A 23,727-nucleotide genomic window follows, 5' to 3' on the forward strand; every position below is an offset into this window, starting at 1 on the left:
CAGGCAGCACGTTGAGTTTTTTTTCCTACACACATTTACATTATTTGTAACGTGTATTTAAAGTCAGATACAGGAGAGAACAATCATGACAAAACAGGGTACTATACACCACTGAAATCTTATGTGTCCTAAATATACTTTGTATTGGAAAAGCACCTGCTGCACACAAAGCATCTATGTAAAAGAAAAGCCCAAGAGCAAAGCTTTTCTCTCATCCATTTATTTAAAGCTGAATCATATTAAAGAAGTAACAAAAAAAATATCTGTACTGAAATTGGAAGATAAAAGGTCCATTCATCAATCGAATCACAAGTGGAAAGAATTTCTCATACACATTTCTGCTGCATTTCTACATGAAGCCACTTCTGAGATACTTCAGTTATCTTGTTTAATTCATTCTGAGATTACAGTTGTCCTGGGGCATCTTTGAAGAAAAGAATTAGGACCCAGATCTCAGAGGAAATTTTGATGGGAGGAGATACATCTCAAGTGAAAGTCAGGGCCTAGTTCAGCTCTCATTTATGCTGGTATAAACCAGGAGTAATTCCTCTGAAATCATTAGCGTTACACCCCTGTAAAACCTGTGCAGATGAAATCAGAATCAGGCCTCTAACATCTGTTGTGCATGTGCTTGATTTTGCAGCAGGATGGGAGGATGCTTATGTTATTAGCAGTGGTGGAACCCTGTAGGGAGATGGTGACCGATTCTTGTTGACTCATCTGGCTTGTTAAATCCACCCTGGATATAAACTGAAATGCAAATTGGTCTATGGGCAGAGGGAACTGGGGTGTATGGTGAAGTTGCTACATGAAACCCTTATGAACAGCCAAACTTGGGAAGAAAACTTAGGCCTGCTTTATGTTTTGATTATTGTTAGTAGAATTACCAATAAAACCAAAACTTAGGAAGACTAAGTTTTGATTAAATACAATAGGCCATAACCTGAACCCCCCCCCAGTTTTGCATTGTTCTTTCAATGGAAAGCAGGTGGGGAGCCAGCTCTACTATGTGACTGGAGTTTTCCCTAGTGCACGGGAATTCCCTGGTAGCATAGAGCCAGCCAAACCTGATCTACCTCTAGGAGCTGGATCCAGTGCAGCGGCATATCAGAGGCAGTGCCTAGAGTGCTGCTCTGCTCTGATGAGCCCCAAGAGGTGGAGCGGCACTGTGAAGCTGTTGCCAGCCAGTCCAAGGCCTGGTCTACACTACGCGTTTAGGTCGACTTTAGCAGCTTTAAATCGAATTAAGCCTGGACACGTTCACATGACGAAGACCTTTCTTTCGACTTAAGGGGCCCTTTAAACCGGTTTCTTTACTCCACCTCCGACGAGGGGATTAGCGATAAAATCGGCATTAGCGGGTTGGAATTGGACGTTATTGGCCTCCGGGAGCTATCCCACAGTGCTTCATTGTGACCGCTCTGGACAGCACTCTCAACTCAGATGCACTGACCAGGTAGACAGGAAAAGCCCCGCAAACATTGAATTTCATTTCCTGTTTGCCCAGCGTGGAGAGCACAGGTGACCAAGCAGAGCTCATCAGCACAGGTAACCGTGATGGAGTCCCAGGATCGCAAAAGAGCTCCAGCATGGACTGAACGGGAGGTACGGGATCTGCTCGCCATATGGGGAGATGAATCAGTGCTAGCTGAACTCCGTAGCAGTAAAAGAAATGGCAAAACATTAGAAAAGGTCTCCAAGGCCATGAAGGACAGAGGCCATAACAGGGACGCACAGCAGTGCTGCGTGAAAATTAAGGAGCTAAGGCAAGCCTACCACAAAGCCAGAGAGGCAAACGGAAGGTCCGGGGCACAGCCGCAAACATGCCGCTTTTACGCGGAGCTGCATGCCATGCTAGGGGGTGCAGCCACCACTACCCCAACCGTGTGCTATGACTCCTTCACTGGAGAAACACACAGGGAAGAGGGTTTGGGGTATGAGGAAGAGGAGGATGAAGATAATGTGAATAGCTCACAGCAGCAAGGAAGCGGAGAAACCGGTTTCCCCAACAGCCAGGATATGTTTATCACCCTGGACCAGGAGCCAGTAACCCCCGAACTCACCCAAGGCATGCTCCCAGACCCTGAGGGCACACCGGGGACCTCTGGTGAGTGTACCTTTGTAAATATTACACATGGTTTAAAAGCAAGCATGTTTAATGATTAATGATTAATTTGCTCTGGCAATCACGGCCAGTACAGCTACTGGAAAAGTCTGTTAACGTGTATGGGGATGGAGCGGAAATCCTCCAGGGACATCTCCAGAAAGCTCTCCTTCATGTACTCCCAAAGCCTTTGCAAAAGGTTTCTGGGGAGGGCTGCCTTATCCCGTCCGCCATGGTAGGACACTTTACCATGCCAGGCCAGTAGCACATAGTCTGGAATCATTGCATAACAAAGCATGGCAGCGTATGGTCCCGGTGTTTGCTGGCATGCAGACAACATCCATTCCTTATCGCTCTTTGTTATCCTCAGGAGAGTGATATCATTCACGGTCACCTGGTTGAAATGAGGTGATTTTATTAAGGGGACATTCAGAAGTGCCCGTTCCTGCTCGGCTGAACAGAAATGTTCCCCGCTGTTAGCCATGCGGTGGAGGGGAGGGGTGAAGTGATCATCCCAGAGAATTGGGTGTTGGGGGGGAGGGTGGTTAGTTGGGTTTGTGCTGCATGTTAACCCGGGAACTGCAGCCCCTCCTTTTACATTGCAAACCCATTTTAAATGGCCAATCCAATGGGTGCTTGGTATGGGAAATGAGGGCGCTACAGTTTGAAACCATTCCCACATGTTAAGAAGGTGAAAAAAGCCAAAAGACTGTGGCTTACCATGGCTGCCTGCAAGCCGAAATCTGTTGCCTGGCACTGCGTGAGTGATCTCTCACACCAAACCGGCAGGCCCTCAATATAAGAGGAAAAATGCGACCTTGTAACGAAAGCACATGTGCTGTGTAATGTGAACAGCAAAATTTAATGTGAAAAAGTGTACCCATTGTTCTCTAAAATGTGTCTTTTTTAACCACCTCTCTGTTCTCCTCCACCAGCGGCAAATGTTTCTCCTTCAGAGGCTAGTGAAGATTAGAAGGAGAAAACGGCGGACTCGGGATGACATGATGTCCTCCCACGCTGAAAGAGCACAGCAGAATGCGTGGAGGCCGTCAAGGTCAGACTACAGAAAAGCACAATATGAACGAGAGGAGAGGTGGCGGGCTGAATCGCGGGATGAACAGAGCAAGTGGCGGGCTGAAGATGATAGGTGGCGTCAGCTTGCAGACAGAAGGCAAGAGTCGATGCTCCGGCTGCTGGAGCATCAAACTGATATGCTCCAGCGTATGGTTGAGCTGCAGGAAAGGCAGCAGGAGCAGAGACCGCCGCTAGAGCCCCTGTGTAACCAACAGCCCTCCTCCCCAAGTTCCATAGCCTCCTCACCCAGACGCCCAAGAACACGGTGGGGGGGCCTCCGGCCCCCCAGTCACTCCACCCCAGATGATTGCCCAAGCATCAGAAGGCTGGCCTTCAATAAGAGTTAAAGTTTTAAACTGCAGTGTGTCCTTTTCCTTCCCTCCTCCCCCACTCATCCTGGGCTACCTTGGCAATTATCCCCCTAGTTGTGTGATGAATTAATAAAGAATGCATGAATGTGAAGTAACAATGACTTTATTGCCTCTGCAAACGGTGCTCGAAGGGGGAGGGGAGGGTGGGGTTTTTGGTTTACAGGGAAGTAGAGTGAACCGGGTGGGGGGATGGGGCAGAGGGTTCATCAAGGAGAAACAAACAGAAGTCTCACACCGCAGCCTGGCCAGTCACAAAACTCGTTTTCAAAGCTTCTCCGATGCGCACCACACCCTGCTGTGCTCTTCTAACCGCCCTGGTGTCTGGCTGCGCATAGTCAGCGGCCAGGCGATGTGCCTCAACCTCCCACCCTGCCATAAATGTCTCCCCCTTACTCTCACAGATATTGTGGAGCGCACAGCAAGCAGCAATAACAATGGGGATATTCTTTTCGCTGAGGTCTGAGCGAGTCAGTAAGCTGCGCCAGCGTGCTTTTAAACGTCCAAATGCACATTCCACCACCATTCGGCACTTGCTCAGCCTATAGCTGAACAGGTCCTGACTACTGTCCAGGCTGCCTGTGTACGGCTTCATCAGCCATGGCATTAAGGGGTAGGCTGGGTCCCCAAGGATCACAATAGGCATTTCAACATCCCCAACGGTTATTTTCTGGTCCGGGAAGAAAGTCCCTTCCTCCAGCTTTCGAAACAGACCAGAGTTCCTGAAGACGCGAGTATCATGTACCTTTCCCGGCCATCCCATGTTGATGTTGGTGAAACATCCCTTGTGATCCACCAGGGCTTGCAGCAGCATTGAAAAGTACCCCTTGTGGTTTATGTACTTGGTGGCTTGGTGCTCCGGTGCCAAGATAGGGATATGGGTTCCATCTATCACCCCACCACAGTTTGGGAATCCCATTTCAGCAAAACCATCCACTATGGCCTGCACATTTCCCAGAGTCACTACCCTTGATATCACCAGGTCTTTCATTGCCCTGGCAACTTGGATCACAGCAGCCCCCACAGTAGATTTGCCCACTCCAAATTGATTCCCGACTGACCGGTAGCTGTCTGGCGTTGCAAGCTTCCACAGGGCTATCGTCACTTGCTTCTCAACTGTGAGGGCTGCTCTCATCCTGGTATTCTGGCGCTTCAGGGCAGGGAAAAGCAAGTCACAAAGTTCCATGAAAGTGCCCTTATGCATGCGAAAGTTTCGCAGCCACTGCGAATCGTCCCACACCTGCAGCACGATGCGGTCCCACCAGTCTGTGCTTGTTTCCTGGGCCCAGATTCGGCGTTCCATGGCATGAACCTGCCCCAGTAACACCATGATTTGCACATTGCTGGGGCCTGTACTTTGTGAGAGGTCTATGTCCATATCAATTTCCTCATCACTCTCGTCGCCGCTCTGCAATCGCCTCCTCGGCTGGTCCTGGTTTTGCTTTGGCATGTCCTGGCTCTGCATATATTCCAGGACAATGTGCGTGGTGTTCATAGTGCTCATAATTGCCGTGGTGATCTGAGCGGGCTCCATGATCCCAGTGCTATGGCGTCTGGTCTGAAAAAAGGCGCGAAACTAGTATCTGACGAACGGAGAGAGGGAGGGGCGAGTGACGACGTGGCGTACAGGTACAGGGAATTAAAATCAACAAAGGTGGCTGTGCATCAGGGAGAAACACAAACAACTGTCACACAGAATGGCCCCCCCAAAGATTAAACTCAAAACCCTGGGTTTAGCAGGCCGTTGATTTGACGGAGGGAGGGGGAAGTAAATGAATACAGAACAAATCTATTTTTTACATCTTAAGCTGGCAGACGACGGTGCAGCATGACTGATAGCCCTCGGCATCTTCTGGGTGCTTGGCAGAAAATACTGGGTGGTTGGCAGAAAATAGCATACTACGACTGATAGCCATCATCGTCGAGACTGCCCAGGTGCCCATGATTGACAGCCACTCCAGTACGATGACGACGGATACCAGTCGTAATATACCATCTTCTACCAAAAGGCAAGGGGCTGCTGTTGTGTGAAATGCAGCCCCACGTCTGCCAGCCCCATGTCTGCCAGCACCCAGATCGCCGATGAAGGCTACCAGTCATACTGCACTGTCTACTGCCAAAAGGCAATTAGCTGCTGCTGTGTAGCAATGCAGTACCACGTCTGCCGGCACCCAGAGGATATATGGTGACGGTGAGCTGAGCTGAGCTGAGCGGGCTCCATGCTTGCCGTGGTATGTTGTCTGCACAGGTAACCCAGGTAAAAAGGCGTGACTCGATTGTCAGCCGTTGCTGTGATGGAGGGGGAGGTGCCTGACGACATGTACCCAGAACCCCCCGCGACACTGTTTTGCATCATTCAGGCATTGGGATCTCAACCCAGAATTCCAATGGGTGGCGGAGACTGCGGAAACTGTGGGATAGCTACCTATAGTGCAATGCTCCGGAAGTCGACGCTAGCCTCGGTACTATGGATGCGGTCCGCCGACTTCATGCACTTAGAGCATTTTATGTGGGGACACACACAATCGGCTGTATACAACCGATTTCTATAAAACCGGCTTCTATAAATTCCACCTAATTTCGTAGTGTAGACATACCCCTAGTTAAAGAAGTTCTGAGGGTGCTTAAATTGTGCTGGGATCTGAACCAGACCTACCTTTCCCCCCCGCACCAGTTGAGCAAAGTGGAGCTCACCTGGAGCGAAGGTTCAGCCCAGTGTGTGTAGATTCTTTTCACTGCAGGCTGGAAACTCCTCCTGCGTAGTTTTCTTTACGTCATAGCTTCCTTTTGGAACTGTCAGTGTTTGGGGAGTTCTCAATCGGATGCAACGCCACACACATCTCTACCTTGTGTGCTGCTACGGACGAAGCCATTTACTTAGTGTGTTGTCACTCACATCACCCACTTCCTGAAAGAAGGTCAGGTCTTCAGTGTCCATCGGGAGAGCTGTGGCTGACTACACAAAGCGAGTCTCTACTTCAGAGTTCTGAGAAATGCCCTTGTGATGGCAAACTGTTCACAAGCTCTGTGCCTAATCGGGGAGAGAGGGTCAAAGCCCCGCAAAGAAGACTTGTCTTTTTCAAGGGCAGTTTCTGGCTATCTGAAAACAAACAAGCCCACCTTCGAGACCTGAACATCAGGCGCCACCAGAGATCTGCTCTGTGACAATTGGAACAACAGCTTCTCTGCCCTATACTCCCAATGGACAGCGTGGGGTTTCCAGACGACACGCCGCCGTGTCTTCAGTGATCTCCAGGTCCTTGGGCTGGAAACCAGCGGTGGGTAAGTTTTGAAGTTTTCTCCAGCAACAAGGGCTAATGTGCGACCGTACACCACCACCCCCGACTCTTCCCCCCCAGTTGCAGATATGTTTCTGGGGAGTCACTGAAAGCAGCAAGAGAAGTCTCCTGCTAAGAGAATACAAAGCGACATCTACAGGGACCGGCTCATTGGCTCTGCATGGGAGTGGAGAGCTGGGTGTCCGGGGGGCACCAGCAATAGCTGGGCTACTTTGGGCGCCCTGAACAGGTTCTGCTGCCAGGGGAGTTTCCCTCTGGCCACACCGACTCCTTCCTTCAGCATCAAGGGGGAAGGAAAACGTGTCTTTGCGGGGAGGGAGAGCAGAGAGCAGGTCCCCCGAGAAGGAGGCGGCGGCTGCTCCCTTGGTTAGAGACAGGGTGGAGCGCGAGAGCCATCGGCTTCAGCACCACGGGGAACGGCCAGCTCCCGGGACGGGGGAAGGGGGCGGTTGGGTCCCAGCGTCTCACCGAGACCCCAGCGAGATCTCGGCTTGAAGTTGGGAAGGACCAAGGCGTGGGGATGGGCAGCAACTCACATCTCCCCAGTCCCTCTGCTGTGGCGGTGACAGTCTCCAGCTATTGAAACCCCTCTGTTAAACTGTCACCTCTTCCCACACAGCCCCAGCCGCCCTCTCTCCGGGCGGGGGGGGAGGGGGGGGAGAGGGGGCACTTTGCAGCACCCCGTGGGTTCCCAGCCCCTTTGGAATGGAGACGCTTTTCGGTCACGATTCATCCCCTAGACTGTGTCTGCAAGACCCACCTCCCCGGGCGAAGTTTGTCGAAAGGCGGGGGCTGAAGCGAGTGGCCAGCTCTCTCTGACTGGCTTTCGCAGCTCTCTGCCGTGCGACAGCAGCCCCTCCAGCCACGTTCAGCTGTGCAGACTTCTCCCCCGCTCCTCGCAGGTGGCCGCCAACACCAACGCAACCAGAGGACCTGGGACGAGCCAGCGGCTTGATTCAGTAAGTGTCAGAGTGCAGTGCATGTTATGGTGCATAGTTACTCTCCAGTTTGCTTTACATTACCCCAGGCTGTAACGGGTCCCCGCACTCCCACGCGGAACCGCTGTTGACCCTTTCCCGCAGCTCTCCGGATTGCTGCTTCATTTTGCCTTCCAGATTGGCACGAGTCTCTCATAACTCCACCAACCGCGATCTCTCGCTTTCTGCCATCCATAGGTTCCCGTGGGCACCTGTTTGCAGAGCCCCTGGCTCACTTCCCCTTGGAAACCACTTAAGAGCAACAACATTCTGTAACGGGAGCCAGGTAGCAAAGCGGTGCTTGCTTTATTTCGCTCCAAGAGACAAGCTCAGGGGGGAGATGCGTGTGCCCCAGCCCTTAGGCAGCCCACCCGATCCCGCCGGGATGCCAGGCGAGGAGTGAGGAATACAGTATTTTCTGCGAGAGCTCTGAAATAACCAAAGCTGGGGTTTGAAGGAGCAAACTCCCCTTTTAATTATTGCTAGCTGTAGATGGTTCCACTCCTCCCCCAAGAAATTTCTTCTTATAAAAGTGGACACCAGGCTTCAGGCTCGTCTGTCCCGTACACCAGTTTTCATACTGTGCTCTCTGTAATCCCGCAGCACGCACAGAGAGATTTTTCCCCTTTGAGGGCAAAACTGTTTTAAGCAATTTCCAGGGGAGTGAGTGACTTTTACAAATCCCCATACTGTAAACTCCCATTTACACTGTCTTTAATGCGGGACAGTCTGCTGTGTTAGGCCGAATTCATTAACTAGGCTTAAATAAGGTTCCCTGCTACACTTCGTTGGCTGGCTAAAATCAAAATTAGTTATGCAGAAGCCTAGACTTTAGGGCTTGTGTAGAAGCGATCTGCATCAAGCGTGGCTGCTGGTTGTCTCCCGCGAGCACTCTTGGGTCCTCTTTTTAAAAATATTTCCTCCCCAGGACTGGTTTTTGGTCTCTACCATTTGGAGAGCCTTCAAAGCAATTGTTTAAGCAGGTGGAAAGGACACTAGTGGAAGAGAAAATTGCAGTTCCTAGCCCAGGCTGTTCTCTTACACCCAGATTGGATATTTAATTCTATTCTGCCTTGGCGCCCATGTGGAGTTGTGGCAGAGCGGAACAGTATGGTGTGAACTGACATAAATGAGTCGTTAGACCTCAGGAAATGCCTGAGGTTCCCGGCTGGACCCTGAGAAATCCAGACTCCTCAATGGTTGCATCAAACTGATCTCCATCCTGTAGTAAAGGGGTTGAGTTGAATTAAATATTACAATCAACTTAGGCTGCAAACTCTTTGGGGTCAGGGACCATCTTTCTGTTCTGTTTGTACAGCACCTAGCACAAATGGGGTCCCAGTGCATGACTAGGGCTCCTAAGTGCTTTGAGAATATAAATAATATTAATGAACATGGCAGGAGCCCAATCGATAAGGTGACTCAAGCCAGATTGGAATTATAGTACTTCCATACTGGCCTCCCTTTGTGAGATGTAGCCTAGCCACCAATGCACAGTGCTGTACCGAGAGAATCATCTAACCACAGTGAAATGACCCATCCACACACATACTGGGTGTTTCACGGAACCAGGCGCAACTACTTGTCTCTGCTCCCTTTAATTAATTATTTCATTATACCACATCCCTGGAGTTACTAGATTGATTTACAAAACCCTTCTAATAAGGAAGCCAGGAGAGGACTAAAGACAACAGCAACATCAGATACCAGAGCCTGATGAAATAAAGCATGGGATGTGGCCTCTCTTGGCTTATTGAGAGTTCAGTCAGAGCAATCCCTTTGTTCTTGGGCAACAGGAAAATAGGAACGTCAACAAAAACAAAACTCTGCTGCTGATAAACACTCTGCCAGGCAGAAGCCAACCTGGCAGCTCCTCCTCCCCATCCGCAGCTGTGTCTATAAGCCACTCTCTGGCCTCCTAGGGCTGATCAAAGGGGTGGAAATGCACGCAAGCAAAGATGCACTCCTTCAGGCAGGAAGTGGCTGGGAAGCCCAAAGGTTGAATACTTTCTCTAAAATAAAAACCAAAAATACCTTCAGCCCTGCAGAGAGGAAGCAGAGCAGTGCATTGCAAGGAGAAGGACTGAGATATTCAAAGAGACAAAGCACTCGATTGTTCTCGGAGGAGAAAAGAATTGAGGGAAAATGTGATGATTTGGAGTGCAGGTCATGCTGGAGCAACATCTGTATCTATCGAATTCTGGGAAGTGAGGAGGAAAACAAAGTATGTTCAGCTTCATTCATTCTTGCTGAAAATATCCTAGGCCTACTGTCAATTTTGGACCAAACATAGGAAGGACCTACCTAGACTTGGCTCAAAGTTTATTTATTTTTTTGAGTGTTAGGTAACACTTTTAAAAATAAGATGTTGTAGATACTACTTGTCAGCTACTGTAGGCAGGGTTTAACATCTTTATAGACATGTTAGCTGGTCATGATCAAACACCTTTTAAATTAGTGTAGACACACCCAAAGAGTGCAATGAGCACTCATTCAATAACCCTCTCTACCAAATCAAACTGCATATTTAACATTTCTCAAGCAAACTGTCCTTAGTATTTCTCTCAAGTATTTACATGTTGTTTAGGCAGTTAAAAATTATGCTTAACAAATGTTGAGTAAACACATTTTCCAGTTATTTTTATAATGCTTCAGAAAATCTCTCTTTAGTTGTAAGGGTGACAGCCCCCTCATTCTTGTCTTGAGGTTTGGGTGGCACTTGCTACACTTTCTATGTTTGGTGATAGAGGATTTTTATGACCAGGATAGTTTGTTGTGGGGTTATCATACAACCTCTGACCTCCCTTCCATTGTATTAATACTTCTAGACATCTCCCATGTGAAGCCAGACAGCTTGGAGGAAAGGTCTGGTGGCAAGAAAAACATTTATAGACCAAAATTACTCCACTGAGGTTCAAAAGCTCTAGACCCCCTTTGGCTTCATAAGGCTGCAGCTGTATGAGAGAGAGGCATTAAATGCCCTAACTATACCCAGCATTGCCATCCCATTTCCCACACTCTGGGGCAAAACTCTTGCCTGACCTACTATCTCGTCAGCTTTAGCCACACCGGGCAGGTTGGGAGTCCCATTCTCTACCTGAGAGAGAAAACCTGATTGAAAAAGGAACAGACCAGGATGGCTGCATGGAGACTTGGTGCCATAGGAGGGACATTCATACATTATCTGCCTCAGAGAATGGCCTTAACATCATGCTCCACCTTGGCCTTATTCAGACCCCTAAGGTAACCAAAACAGGAAAGCAAACCACTAAGGGCCCATCTACCAACCAACCATTACCAAGTCAGGGGATCCATTACAACCCAGTTATCACAAGAGATTAGATTCAGAAAGGGTTTGATATCTGCTTTATTTCTCTCAGGGCTGCTCTGATTTGCTCTGCTTTTCATGGCCTCTAATAGCCTGTGGGGAGCAGAGAATGTTCTCTAGCCATGTCTCCTCTCCCCACCCCCGCTCCTCTTCCACATCCCTTATGCTGGCTAGGGAGGCCCTCTGCTTTCTGGTATTCCCATGGGACCATCTGCATTAACTTTCTGCTCCTGCAGTGCACAAGAGGCAGATTGCTACAAAGAATCAGGCCCTACATCTTTCCCCCCGTTTTGTACACAAATGTTTCTTCCAGATTAGACTGCTCCCTCATCCCCGAAGCAGACCTACTAAACATTCAAGTATGTAAATTCTTCATTTCACAGACTGATAGATTCCAAGGCCAGAAGGGAGCATTGTGATCATCTAGTCCAACGTCCCGTAAAACACAGGCCACAGAACTTCCCTGCCCCCCAAAATTCCTAGAGCAAATCTTTTATAAAAACATCCCAACGTGATTTAAAAATTACCAGTGATGGAGAATCCGCCATGACCCTTGGCAATGTGTTCCAATGCTTAATTACTCTCACTGTAAAAGATTTGTACACCTTATTTCCAGTCAGAATTTGTCTAGCTTCAACTTCCAGCCACTGGATCATGTTATAGCTTTCTCTGCTAGACTGAGGACTCCATTATTAAAATATTTTCTCCCAATATATAGTGTGTGTATGAGCCACTGTCTGGATTCCTAGGGTTGATCAAAGAGGTGGAAACACGCAAGCAAAGATGCACTCCTTCGGGCAGGAAGTGGCTGGGAAGCTCAAAGGCTGAATACTTGCTCTAAAATAAAAAACAAAAATCCCTCGGACTGTAATCTAGTCACCCTTTAACCTTCTCTCTGTGAAGCTAAATAGATTGAGTTCTTTGAGTCTATCACTATAAGGCATATTTTCTGGTCCTTTCTTCATTTTTGCGGCTCTTCTCTGAACCCTCTCCAATTTATCAACAACCTTCTTGAATTGCAGCCACCAGAACTGGACACACTATTCCAGCAGTGGTCAGAACAGTGCCAAATACAGAGGTAAAATAATCTCTCTATTCCTCCTTGAGATTCCTTTGTTTATGCATAAATTAGCTCTTTTGGCTACAGCGTTACATTGGGAGCTCACATTCAGATGATTATCCATGAGGACCCACAAATCTTTTTCAGAGTCACTACTTCCCCAGGTTGAATCTCCTACCCGGCAAGTATGGCCTACGTTCTTTGTTCCTAGATGTAGACATTTACATTTTGTCTTCTTCATTATTTTCCCTCCATCCTCCCATCATTGCAAACAACCCTCCTAGACGATACGTCAGATCATGGGACTTTACAATGAGCAATTAGGCAATAGGGATTTTGTTAGTGTTCTAACCACTGGATTAAGGTCACTGGAGGGCAGCACCACCTCTTCCTCCATCTGTGTTTTGTGTGAGGCCCAATCTGGTAGGTGTACTGTGAACATGTTTACCAGCCCAGGCCCTTGAGGAGAGATAGGTGGGGGTCCTCGTTTGAGGATCCCACTGGGGCTTAGGCATGAGCTAGGCACCTGGGCATCAGAACGTAGGCAGCTACATACAAGGGTGCACAAACCCTTCACCAGCCTGACCCCTCCAACCCGAGACCCTACACCCATCCCTTTCCAGGAGCCTCAGCCCAGGGAGCCCCCCCTGCCATCCTCTGCCCTCCCGATCCTGATCCCTACTCCTACCCTTCCCAGCTTGCGAGCCTCGGGTCCATCCTGCTTTCCAGTGCTGAGAAGAGCAGGAGCACCAGGTGGGAGTTGCAGCACTGCTCAGGTTTGGCCTCACAGCCTCTTCATGATAGAGGGGCGGCAGGGCCAACACTGGATGAGTGGCATTGCGAGCTGGTGCACAAGGGTTTGCGTGTTGTAGCACTGCTCAGTTTTGGCTCTGCTGCATTACTAAATGATGGGGGAATGACACAGGACCAAAACTGAGTAGTGCTATGACCTTCCCCTCTCCCCCCCCATGTGCCAGACTGCAACACCACTCTTTCCATTTTAACCCCACCACCCCTCCGTCATGATGAAGAGGCTGCAGGGTCAAACCTGAGAGGTGTTGTGACTCCCATGTGCGACACGGTGACTGCAACCTCACATGTGCCAACACAGCAATTGCAAACATCATGTGCACCATGCATATGGCTGTGGTTGCACTGGCGGTGTGCACACTCTGTGACAAAAACTTGGGCGCTTAGGGACGTTAGCCCCCTTTAGGCCTAGGTGGCAGCTGAGTGGGGGTTTTGAGAATCTAAATTTTAGACTTTGGCACCTAAAGTGGCATTTACGAACCTAAATCTAGCCCATAGTGCCTATGTTACTTCTGAAAATGAGACTTAGGCTCCTAAGTCAGTTAGACCTCATAATGCTGAGTGGAGCAATGCCTAAATACTTTTAAAACTCTGGGCCTTCAACTATCTCATTGAGATGATAATAAAATCTTTCTTTCAATCTAATATCAGGTGAGATGTAACAACATTAATCCCATGGGAAATGTTAAACAATCTTCAGTGGCGGAATAATTGGTTTTATGTCGGAAAAGGAAAACAAACAAACAAAGTTAAATCCATCCAACCTGAACACTTAAATATCATACAAAGAGAATCTCTCAGTACACAATAGAAATAACTGAGTAACATATTGCATGAAAATTGGAATGATAGTACAGACATTCAAAATATAAAATCCCCAGCCTATGCCTTGTCTGTACTGTAGTGTAGTTGCACCGATCCCGACCCCTAAGCATAGGCAAGGACATGCCTGAAGCAGGGATAAACCCTAGTGCAAACCTCAGCTGGTGCAAACCTCAGTTTGCCTTTATCAACAATTAGGGGGTCTGAAGCAGTGCAGCTACACTGGTTACTGGCAAGGCTATTCCCGAGTGTACACACAGATCTAGTGAAGCCATTGCAACCATCAGGTATAAAGATACCTATATTGGTGTAGTTTAAGTCCACAAATTTACTAAACCATTCTCCTCTTAGTTTTATTTATGGAGTGGAGGGGTCTTACTGAAATTAAAGCATGGGTTTTCTTCTTGCCCTAGCTGAGTGCCTGTTTTATTTAGTGAGATATAAGGGTGACCAGATCGCAAGAGCGAAATATCAGGATACATTGGTCGAGTGGGGGAGGGCGGTGAGCAGGGGAGGGAGACAGACAGACAGACACAGGTGCACAGCCCCGACTGGAACCAGAGGCACACTGGTCTGCCTGGCCCTGTGCTACCAGCATGCCCCTTCCTGTTGAGGGTGGGCCCATGCTGCACCACACAGCTCCCCTGCCCAGCGCCCCCTGGATCCACTATGCCCAGAGTCCCCCTACAACCCTTCCACCACAAATGCACAGTGCTGTGCACACACCCCCTGCCCACAGCCCCACCACAGCTGCCCAGCACCCCACACAGAACACCCCACTCGCTAGTTTCCCAATACGCACAGATTTCCCCTCCCTCTCTCCTTTCCTCCCTCCGAATGCCCTTCCCCACAGCCCCACCACCACAACTACACAGTGTCCCACACAGACCCGCACTGCCCAGTGCCCTGACACACACAGATCCCCCCACTGCCCAGCACCCCCCAGCAGGCACCCACTGTCTACCACCCCAAAACATACAAACCTCCCCCACTGCTCAACGCCCTCCACATCCTCACAGCCCAGCACCCCGCACACACCTCTCAGACACTCACTCCATCACACCCTTCCCCCTTCCCTGGCTGCACTCACCAGCCCTGCTGGGAGGTCTCTGGCTCCTAGGGTGAGAGCGGCAAGGGGAGTCTCCAGACTTTCCACATGCTGCGCCCCCCACAAGCGCGAGCTCAGTGGCTCCCATTAGCCGGGAAAAGCACCAATGGGAGCTGCCAGAGCCGCGGAGCAGGGCTTGCAGGCACCGACAGCACGCAGAGCCTCCCCGCCCTAAGAGCCAGAGGGACCTGCCAGGGGGCAAGGTAGGGAGTCCCGGCAGTGCTCACCTGGGGTGGCTCCCATTCCAGGAAGCATCCAGCAGGCTGGTCCCCCTGGCTCCTAGGGTTGCGAGTCGGGTTGGGTGGGGGGAGGCGGAGGGTTCTCTGCCCACTCCCGGTGCCTGCAAGCCCCGCCCCTGCAGCTCACGGTGCTCCTGCCGGTGGACGGGCACCAGGAGCTGCCCCAGGAAGCGGTGAGCAGCGGCGGCGTGGCTGCGGTGCCGCGGCTGCGGTCTGGACGGTCCCTGATAGCTTTGTACATTTGATAGCTTTCTTGTCCCTGAAGCTTTGTACATTTGATGTCCCTCAGGTGCCAAATCCATATAACATAGAGAGGACAAAAAGCATCCATAACTGTCAAAGGTGAGAGCATCCTATTTATTGCTACTTGCTAAAAGGCTGGATTGCAGTCTGAATCATTAAGGATGAAAGCACTGGAGAACCAGTAGTCCATGAGAAGAACCTGTAGAGAAGATAATCTACCAAGGGTAATGATACAGTGGTAATGTAACGATCAGGGCCGGCTCCAGCATTTCTGCCACCCCAAGCAAAAAAAAAAAAAAGCTGCGATCGGCGGCGGCAGTTCAGCGGCAGGTCCTTCACTCCTAGAGGGAACGAGGGACCTGCCACCCCCCGAATTGCCGCAGGTGCCGCCCCTCTCCCTTGGCCGCCCCAAGCACCTGCTTGTTAAGCTGGTGCCTGGAGCCGGCCCTGCTAATGATATGTAAAGGGAAGACATGTTCTTATGGAAAAGTCCTCTTGAATTAATAATTGTATAGGTCTTTTGGGAACATTTGTGGACTTGAATATAGAATAATATCCCTGCAATAGAATTCTATGGGATGATTAAAAACAAACCTATTAAAAGGATACATTTTTCTATTAGCTTTTTGGAGTAATTTTTGTATAATTCTATCACATTTCTACAGAATCTTATCGATTTTATTCTTATTACATTGTATGAGACTTTTCCATGAGGGTATACATGATTGAATGAACTATACAGGAGCACAAGCTTATTCGCTGTGTGAGATAAACATGACTAAATGAGATATCCATGGCAACACATAATAAAATGAGAAATACACGAATGATTGAGATGTAAGTGGGATGGACACATACATGAATGTACCCATTCCTCCACGTCTGCTGATTTTATTTTATAGAGCAGCAGTACAAAATAAGCACTAAAATAACCATACCACTAACGGCAACCAAAAGGGATCTTTTTTGGTGAAGAAAACTCTCTGTGAATTAAACATCATATTAGTTACATTCAAATCAATATGGTTTGTAACCCTGAGCTATATTTAAACTCTGATTTGTGTTTACACAGGTCAACATGGACCATGACAAAAGACCAATAGAATTTCCAGTTTTAGTGTGATATGTTCGAAATGTAAGTAAGTGAAAGAAAATCCCCTTCCTCCCTCATGTAAGTAATGAACTGATCACAGATCATTTTCTGAGCCCGTGCTGAGTTGATGCCAGTGCTCCTCTCATGACAAAAAGCTCTTAAGAGTGTGACATTGGAGCCTCCATCTCCTGGACTAGCATTGACTTAGGTATATTTCTAGAGAAAGTGTTTTTGAACACTGGAGGGACTGTGCGGAAAGTCACTAATACCTGCTTATACACACCCCAATCCTTCCAGAGCAATATTTACTGTATTTTCATTGGAGGAATGAGGTATATTTTCATCTCAATGTGCAGCAAGCTGTGTGTATGAGTCTCAGTGTAGAATATGCCCCCATAGGTCTGTAGAAATTCTCTTTCCCCTACTCTAAAAGTCTCAGGATTTGATTCTGATTTCACACCAGTTTAAACACTGATGTACTTCCATTAGCGTCAATGGAATTACTCCTGACTGACTCCAGTGTGAGATCAGAATGAGCTCCTCAAGCTTTACAAAAAGGCCAGTAATATTCCCATCTCTTAAGAGGATTTCTCTAAAGAGAAAATAGGTATTTATGATCAAAACCAAAAGTACACGTAAACTGTAAAATAAAAGGGTACTGAACTAATTGGTGTAACTGGTACATGGGAGAAGGGGACAGAGCTGTTCAAAGCCTGGAAAGGGAGGATGAAAAACTTGAACTTCACAAGGAAGACAAGGGGAAGCCAATGTAGAGATTACTAGAGGGGAGTGAGATGGAGTCTGATTCTCCATTGCCCTTCACCTTGTACAAGAGTTCATGTTAGTGCACAGTGAGTGCAAAACATCACCACCAATGCAGAATGGTAACATTTCACGGGCACTTGGCACTGGTGTAGATTACTGCACAAGGTTCAGGGCCAGGGAGAATCAGGCCCTATGGTCTAAGTATTGGGAGAGGAAGATGATCTTAACAGAAGCAATTTGGGTGAACTGGGGATGGGGAGAGATGAGAAGCAAAGAGGCCAGAAAGGAGGAAGTTGTTGTAGTCAAAGGGAAAGATTCCCAAAGTTTAGACAAGGAGTTTAGTGGATGGGGTGGAAAGGAAAGGACACATTTTAGAGGTATTTTCAAGGAAGAAGCAGCATGATTTAGTGAGAATCTGGCTATGGATTGAGAAGAAGAGAGAGGAATTGCTGACAAGCTTACATGACTGCAAGATGAAGAGGACAGTGGAAAGGGATTGGGAGGAAGGATGAGAAGTTCTGTTTTTCACCATGTTGACTCTGAAATGGTGGTAGGTTAATAAAATGATGTCAGAGGCGCAACTGGAATGAAGAGACAGGACTGAGGGAGTCAGGCTGGATTAGAGCGGAAGGTTGGGTATAGGGGAGTAGAACTGGGAGAGGAGACAATAAAATGCAACTCCAGAGCAGTGGTTCTCAACCTTTCCAGACTACTGTACCCCTTTCAGGAGGCTGTTATGTCTTGAGTACCCCCAAGTTTCACCCACGGGCGGTGGATATCATAGGCTGTGCCTTTCCAAACAGCCTAGTGTAGGCCCGCCCATGCTCCGCCCCCAGGCCAGACCCCCTCCTGCAGTTCCTAGTGCTCTGCCTTGTCTGGCCAAGGCTGGCTGCCCTGCCTCCCGCAGGGAGTCAGGGGCTGGTGCTGTGGCCACGCCACCTGGAGCACTGGGGCTGGCCACCCAGCCTGGCCTCCCGGAGCACCAGGACCGGGAGTGCTGCCGCCTGGCACATCGGGGCTGCCTGTGCCACCGCACCTTTGTAAAACTAGGCAAATATCTAGGTGAGTTGATGTACCCGTGCTTGAGAACCACTGCTCTAGAGATCGGATTCTCTGAATGACTGACAGACTGTCTGAGTGACAAAAGTATAACAAGCTGCTCTGAGTGAAACAGTAGTGACAAACTGGATTATGTTCAGAGATTTAGCATGAGCTGACCGGTCATATTTATCTGTTTTGACAATTGTTTCAAGTTCTTTGTCCTTTCCAAAGTTAATCTTTGTGTCTTTCCTCTTTGAACAATTTTTAAAATGACAGATACTGTCTTTAAAGCCAGCCAGTGTTACAGTTTATAGTACATTGCCTTGCCACATGGAAAACCTGGGCTTGAGAGAAGAGCGAGATAGGAGTAATATTTTGGACTACTCTTTCTCACCCTCTAGTGGGCTCTGAGGGTGGTATGTTCATTGTCTCAGTCACATTGCTAAGTGCCACTTCCTGGCAGATCAGGTGCAGTTAACATTTGAAATACTTAGAGCCTGATTTTCATTTACACCACTGTGGCAGTACAACACCTAATTTAAGGTCCTTTGCACCACCAAGGATGAGGAAGGATGGTCATGTGGTTAGAACACTAGCCAAGGACACGGTAAATAGATCTGGTTCAGTTCTCTGCTTTGCTAGTCTTCTTGCATGACCTTGGGCAAGTCACTTAGCCCCTTTGTGCTTCAATTCCCCAACTGAACAATAGAGATAATAATAGTACCTCCCTACCTCACAAAAGTATTGTGAGGATAAATACGTTAGAGCTAGTGAGGGACTGAAGTATTTCTATTTGGAACGAGGGCCCTCACAGTCAGGTTCTTGGGTTGTAGCTCTTTGGGGCAGGGACCATCCTGTTTGTTACATGTTTGTACAGTGTCTAGTACAATGCACCTGGAGCCCCTGGGTGCTATGGCAATGCAGCAAACAATAATAAGTAGGGTGGACATACAGATCAAATGGAAACCCCCAGTACACCGAGAGATGAAAATCTTATGACAGCAGCTCAGACAGGCTCACTTCCATAGGTGGAAAGAGCCTCTTAGGCATATGCCCTAGTTGGGAGTGAGTAGAAGGGAACAGGCAAGATACACATTTGGAACCTGACTCTTTCTCCAGGTTCTAGCTGCTTGGCACTGCACCACCAGCATAAAGGAACCCTAAAGATGATGTAGCCAGCATTGGAAGGATCATCCCAGTGTGGGGGGATCCTCCTGTGCTGTGGTGACTCCCATCAGTGGCGTAGCCAGCTTCTAAGAGGAGGGGAAGCAAACATAGAAAAGGCGCCCCCCCTTGGCTCCTCCTCTGGCCACGCCCCCCGTGGCTCGCTCCTCCTCTGGCCGCCCCTCCCCTCCCCCCCACGGCCCCTCTGGCCCTGCCGTGCTCCCCCCCCCAGCCCTCCCCTGCTCCTCTGGCCGTGGCTGGCGGCCGCCATGCTGTGCCCCCCCGCTCCTCCGGCCGCACGCACGCCGCCCACCCAGACCACATTTGTTCATCAGATGCCCACACAAACCTTATATGTTGCTCTCTCAGCCTACAACTGAGATACTGTGTATACCAGCCAAGCAATACACAATTCAGAGTAAGGATGTGATGACTGGAGCCATTTTATTTTTTTTTAGCTTTCGGTTTGGCCCATAGTACAGGTAGGGGTCAGAGGTGAAACATGGAATGGATCCCCCCCCGCTCCTTGGGCCGTGCACCCGCCGCGCCCCCCCCCCCCGGCTGCCGGCTGCGCTGTGCGCGGCCAGCCTGCGCCCCCCCTTGCTCCTCCGGCTGCCTTTGGAAAGGCGCTGCTTTTGGCAAATTTGCTGAGGGGAAGCGGCTGCTTCCCCTGCACCCCACTAGCTACGCTACTGACTCCCATGCCACCCAAGCCCCTGAAGCCAGAGGAAAAGGTAGGTGGCTGTGGCTTCCCTGAACTTTGGTGAATCCTTGGTGCCATAACAGCCCCTTAGGGCCATTGGCAGCCAATATAGTCCACAGCAGCATTTGGGCTATTCTAACATATTCCAGGAGACCTTCCAGGTATGCAGCTAGCCCAAAATCAGGGAAATACAAAGGTAAGCCTTCTTTGGACCACAGCCTGTAGGCTCCTGGGCTGCAGCTGAGCATCTGGGCCTTGAAGTCAGGTGACCTCCTGTGGCAGAAATTGATAAACAAACAAAACCACCCTTTTCTTTAGCACTAACAAGCTTTCCCTGTTTGAATTTGTTTAAGGCAAGGATAAGTAACAGTCATCAGATGTGAAACTCAACATGGCACAGGGCCAACTACCAAACAACTCTTTGAAGAACAGTTCGATCCCTGTGTTCACTGGCCTTGACCTCCTCTTTGACCTGAAGCCCCTCTTCATTCCCCTCTATGCCACTCTGGTGGCTGTGGCTTGCACCGGCAACTTGCTCCTCATTCTCCTTATAGTTGTCACCAAAAAACTGCACAGCACCACTAACTTCCTTATTGGAAACCTGGCTGCAGCTGACCTGATCATGTGCATTTTCTGCGTCCCACTGACTGCATCCTATGCCTTTGAGATCCGGGGCTGGCTCTTTGGGGTGTTCATGTGTTACTTTGTCACCTTGATGCAGACTGCCACTGTATTTGTGTCTGTGCTGTCCCTCACAGCTATTGCAGTGGACAGATATATCGTTGTTGCTTACCCCATTCGCAAAAGGCTAAGCCGCAAGTCCTGTGTCTACATAGTGGCCTTCATTTGGTTACTCTCCATTGTGATTTCTGTGCCTACATCCATGCACACCCATTATCTGGATCTCAACAAGATTGGCCATGACATGTTCATCTGTGAAGAATTCTGGAAGCACCAAGAGAAAGAAAGGTTGCTGTACTCATGCTCAATGCTCCTTTTGTCCTACATGCTCCCACTTTCTGCAGTGTCTATCTCCTACTGTGCCATTTCTTATCGCCTCAGGAAGAGGAATGTCCCAGGGGCTTCCTACCACAACCAAGAGAAATGGACCAATAAAAAGCGAAAGACCTTCCGGGTTCTCATTATTTCAGTCATGTGCTTTGCTGTCTGCTGGCTACCTCTGCAGGTGGTGAACCTCATCAGAGATGTAGACGAGGAGTTCACCATCTTGGACAAGAGGTACGTGAATGTCATTCAAGTGTCATGTCACTTGATTGCCATGAGCTCTGCCTGTTATAACCCTTTCATCTATGCCTCGCTCCACGACAAATTCAGATTCCATGTTAGTAACTATTTTTGCCATCACAAGAAGAGGTCCAGCATCATGTCCCGCAAGGCCTCGCGACTCAATACCTGCTCCACGCTGGCAGACATTCCCATGGGCATCACTGATAAATTAACCCTGCAAGGCAGGTTTTCTTTTAACTAAAATACAGCAGGAGATCAAATCAGCAGAGGCGGTATGCACCTTAGTTCTGGGCTTGTTATATTGGACACCGAAGCCTGTGGTGCAAGTTATGTGAGACTGGTAATTGATCATTTCAAGACAATGTATATATCGGAGAACTTGGCAGTAGTGCAAGGGAAACAAACAGATAGAGTTTGTGTCTGAAGGGATAGAAACAGCTCATCTGAGCAACTGAAGTGTATTCTGCTCTTTGTCAAAACAAGCAAATTCAACAACAAAAATGGCAGTCCTGTAAGTTTAAGTTAATTCTGTATAGTTTTTACTCATTAACATTGTCTTCATTTTGTATAGGGTGATGCTACGGGAATAGCAGGCATTTCCTTTGACTTAATTCAATTCAAAGCTAAAAATTTTTTACATATTAAATAACAGCCATTTGCTCTGTTGCAACAGACCAGTAATCATGCCCTCAAGATTAAAGAAGATATATTTAACTATTTTATTATAAATACTGTATAATGATTTTCAGAAATGTCCTACAAATATGCATGCTTAATATTGTACTTGTTTTCTGGTGCCTAAAGGTGCACAAAAAGTCAAGTGTGGATCAGTAAATTGTATTTGGATGCAAAAATTGGGGACTAGATGCCTAATAGCTGTATTTCTGTCAAATGGTGCATTGCCTAAATTGCTTATGATTATTATCCAGATTTCTATGGCATCTATCAGCGTAGCATCTATATGCCATATATAGAGGTTAGATCCAGTCTAAAACAAGCATTTCCCTCAAAATAGGTATTGTACTGATATATATGGTGACAACCAGCCCCAGGCCCAACAGATCCTGAGATAGAGAAAACCCAATGGGAGGGTGAAAGCCAGGGAGCACCAGAAGTGCATTTAATGGAAAGACCGGACAAAAAGGGCTCTATAAAAGATAGCCAAGTTTGACTACCCAGAGTACGACCTGTACCGCATTGTGGTAGAGGGGTGTAACATCTGAAGTAGGGGATTGCTCGCTGGAGTTATGCCATCATTGATGAATGCTGGTCCAAAATATCGCCTGGGGCATTATGTGAGGTCCAACAAGAACCCAGAAAATGGATGGCTAACATAGGCAGCCAAGACACATGGCAGCAGCTGCGCCTAGCTACCTGAGGTGAAGGAAGTCTCAGAGAAAGACTCAACAGCTTGGGTTGCACAATGAGAAGCCAGTACCGGGAGACCAGGAAAAGGTTTGCGTTACTACGCTTCAGTCTCATCCCAGTGGGACAAGGTATTCTCTGGGACAATTGTTCGCTCTTGCTTTTGATCAACATGAATAACTTACTCTCCCTGCCCTACTCTCAACTGCAGATGCCCTTCTGGTGCCATCTTCCCCCAGTGCAAATATGACGAGTTCACACGAAAGACCCCTGGGGACGTGTGTCCTCTGATGTCAGCAGGTGCCTCTGCAGTATACTGTGACAGTGTTCAGTCATAGCTGATCTCTGCCAATCCATCAAAATTGCAGCTCTTTACAGACATCGTCATCAGGTTATTGTATCATGTGAAATAGACTGTCTTGGCATATCAGTCGCCGGCCTATCAGAAGCAAGGCTGGTAGATCATAGGTGGAAGATTCATTACTTCTGTATTCCAGCAGTCCCAACCACTTATATGGGGTAGCATTACTACTGTGAGGCAAGGCCAAGTCCTCCTTGATAACTTGGACGCCCGTGTCTTCTCGACTACTTATTGCACGTCTTAAACATTGGCATGTTCACCTCGCCATCATAGTAGTCTATGCACTGACAAAGGAATCAGCTGATTTAGTTAAAGATCATTTCTATGAACAATTGCAATCTGTAGTATGCATCATCCCTCCACGTAATAATCTCGTGTTCCTGGGTGACCCAAATGCACTTACTGGGTCCCTGCGAATTGGGCTTGAACAGGTCATTGGCTGTTATGGTTCAGGTATACCCAATAATAACTCCTGCCGCTTGCTCACATGCTGCACCTCTCAGAATCTCTCCATTCTTGCATCATAGTTCAAGTGATGACACATACATTGGATGT

At 48.4% G+C, this 23,727-nt stretch overlaps 1 protein-coding gene across 1 annotated transcript; it reads left to right on the forward strand.

Annotated features, from left to right (window-relative positions):
- Nucleotides 1–15,454: 15,454 nt before the first annotated feature.
- Nucleotides 15,455–23,205, forward strand: LOC101936572 (prolactin-releasing peptide receptor-like). Its single transcript, XM_065590932.1, has 3 exons — nt 15,455–15,531; nt 16,505–16,567; nt 20,552–23,205. Exon 3 carries the CDS (start codon nt 20,590–20,592, stop codon nt 21,685–21,687), a length of 1,098 nt encoding a protein of 365 aa, XP_065447004.1. The 5' UTR covers nt 15,455–15,531; nt 16,505–16,567; nt 20,552–20,589; the 3' UTR covers nt 21,688–23,205.
- The last annotated feature ends 522 nt before the right edge of the window (nt 23,206–23,727 follow it).

This window comes from Chrysemys picta, chromosome 4, assembly GCF_011386835.1.
Source record: "Chrysemys picta bellii isolate R12L10 chromosome 4, ASM1138683v2, whole genome shotgun sequence".
NCBI classification, from domain to species: domain Eukaryota; kingdom Metazoa; phylum Chordata; order Testudines; family Emydidae; genus Chrysemys; species Chrysemys picta.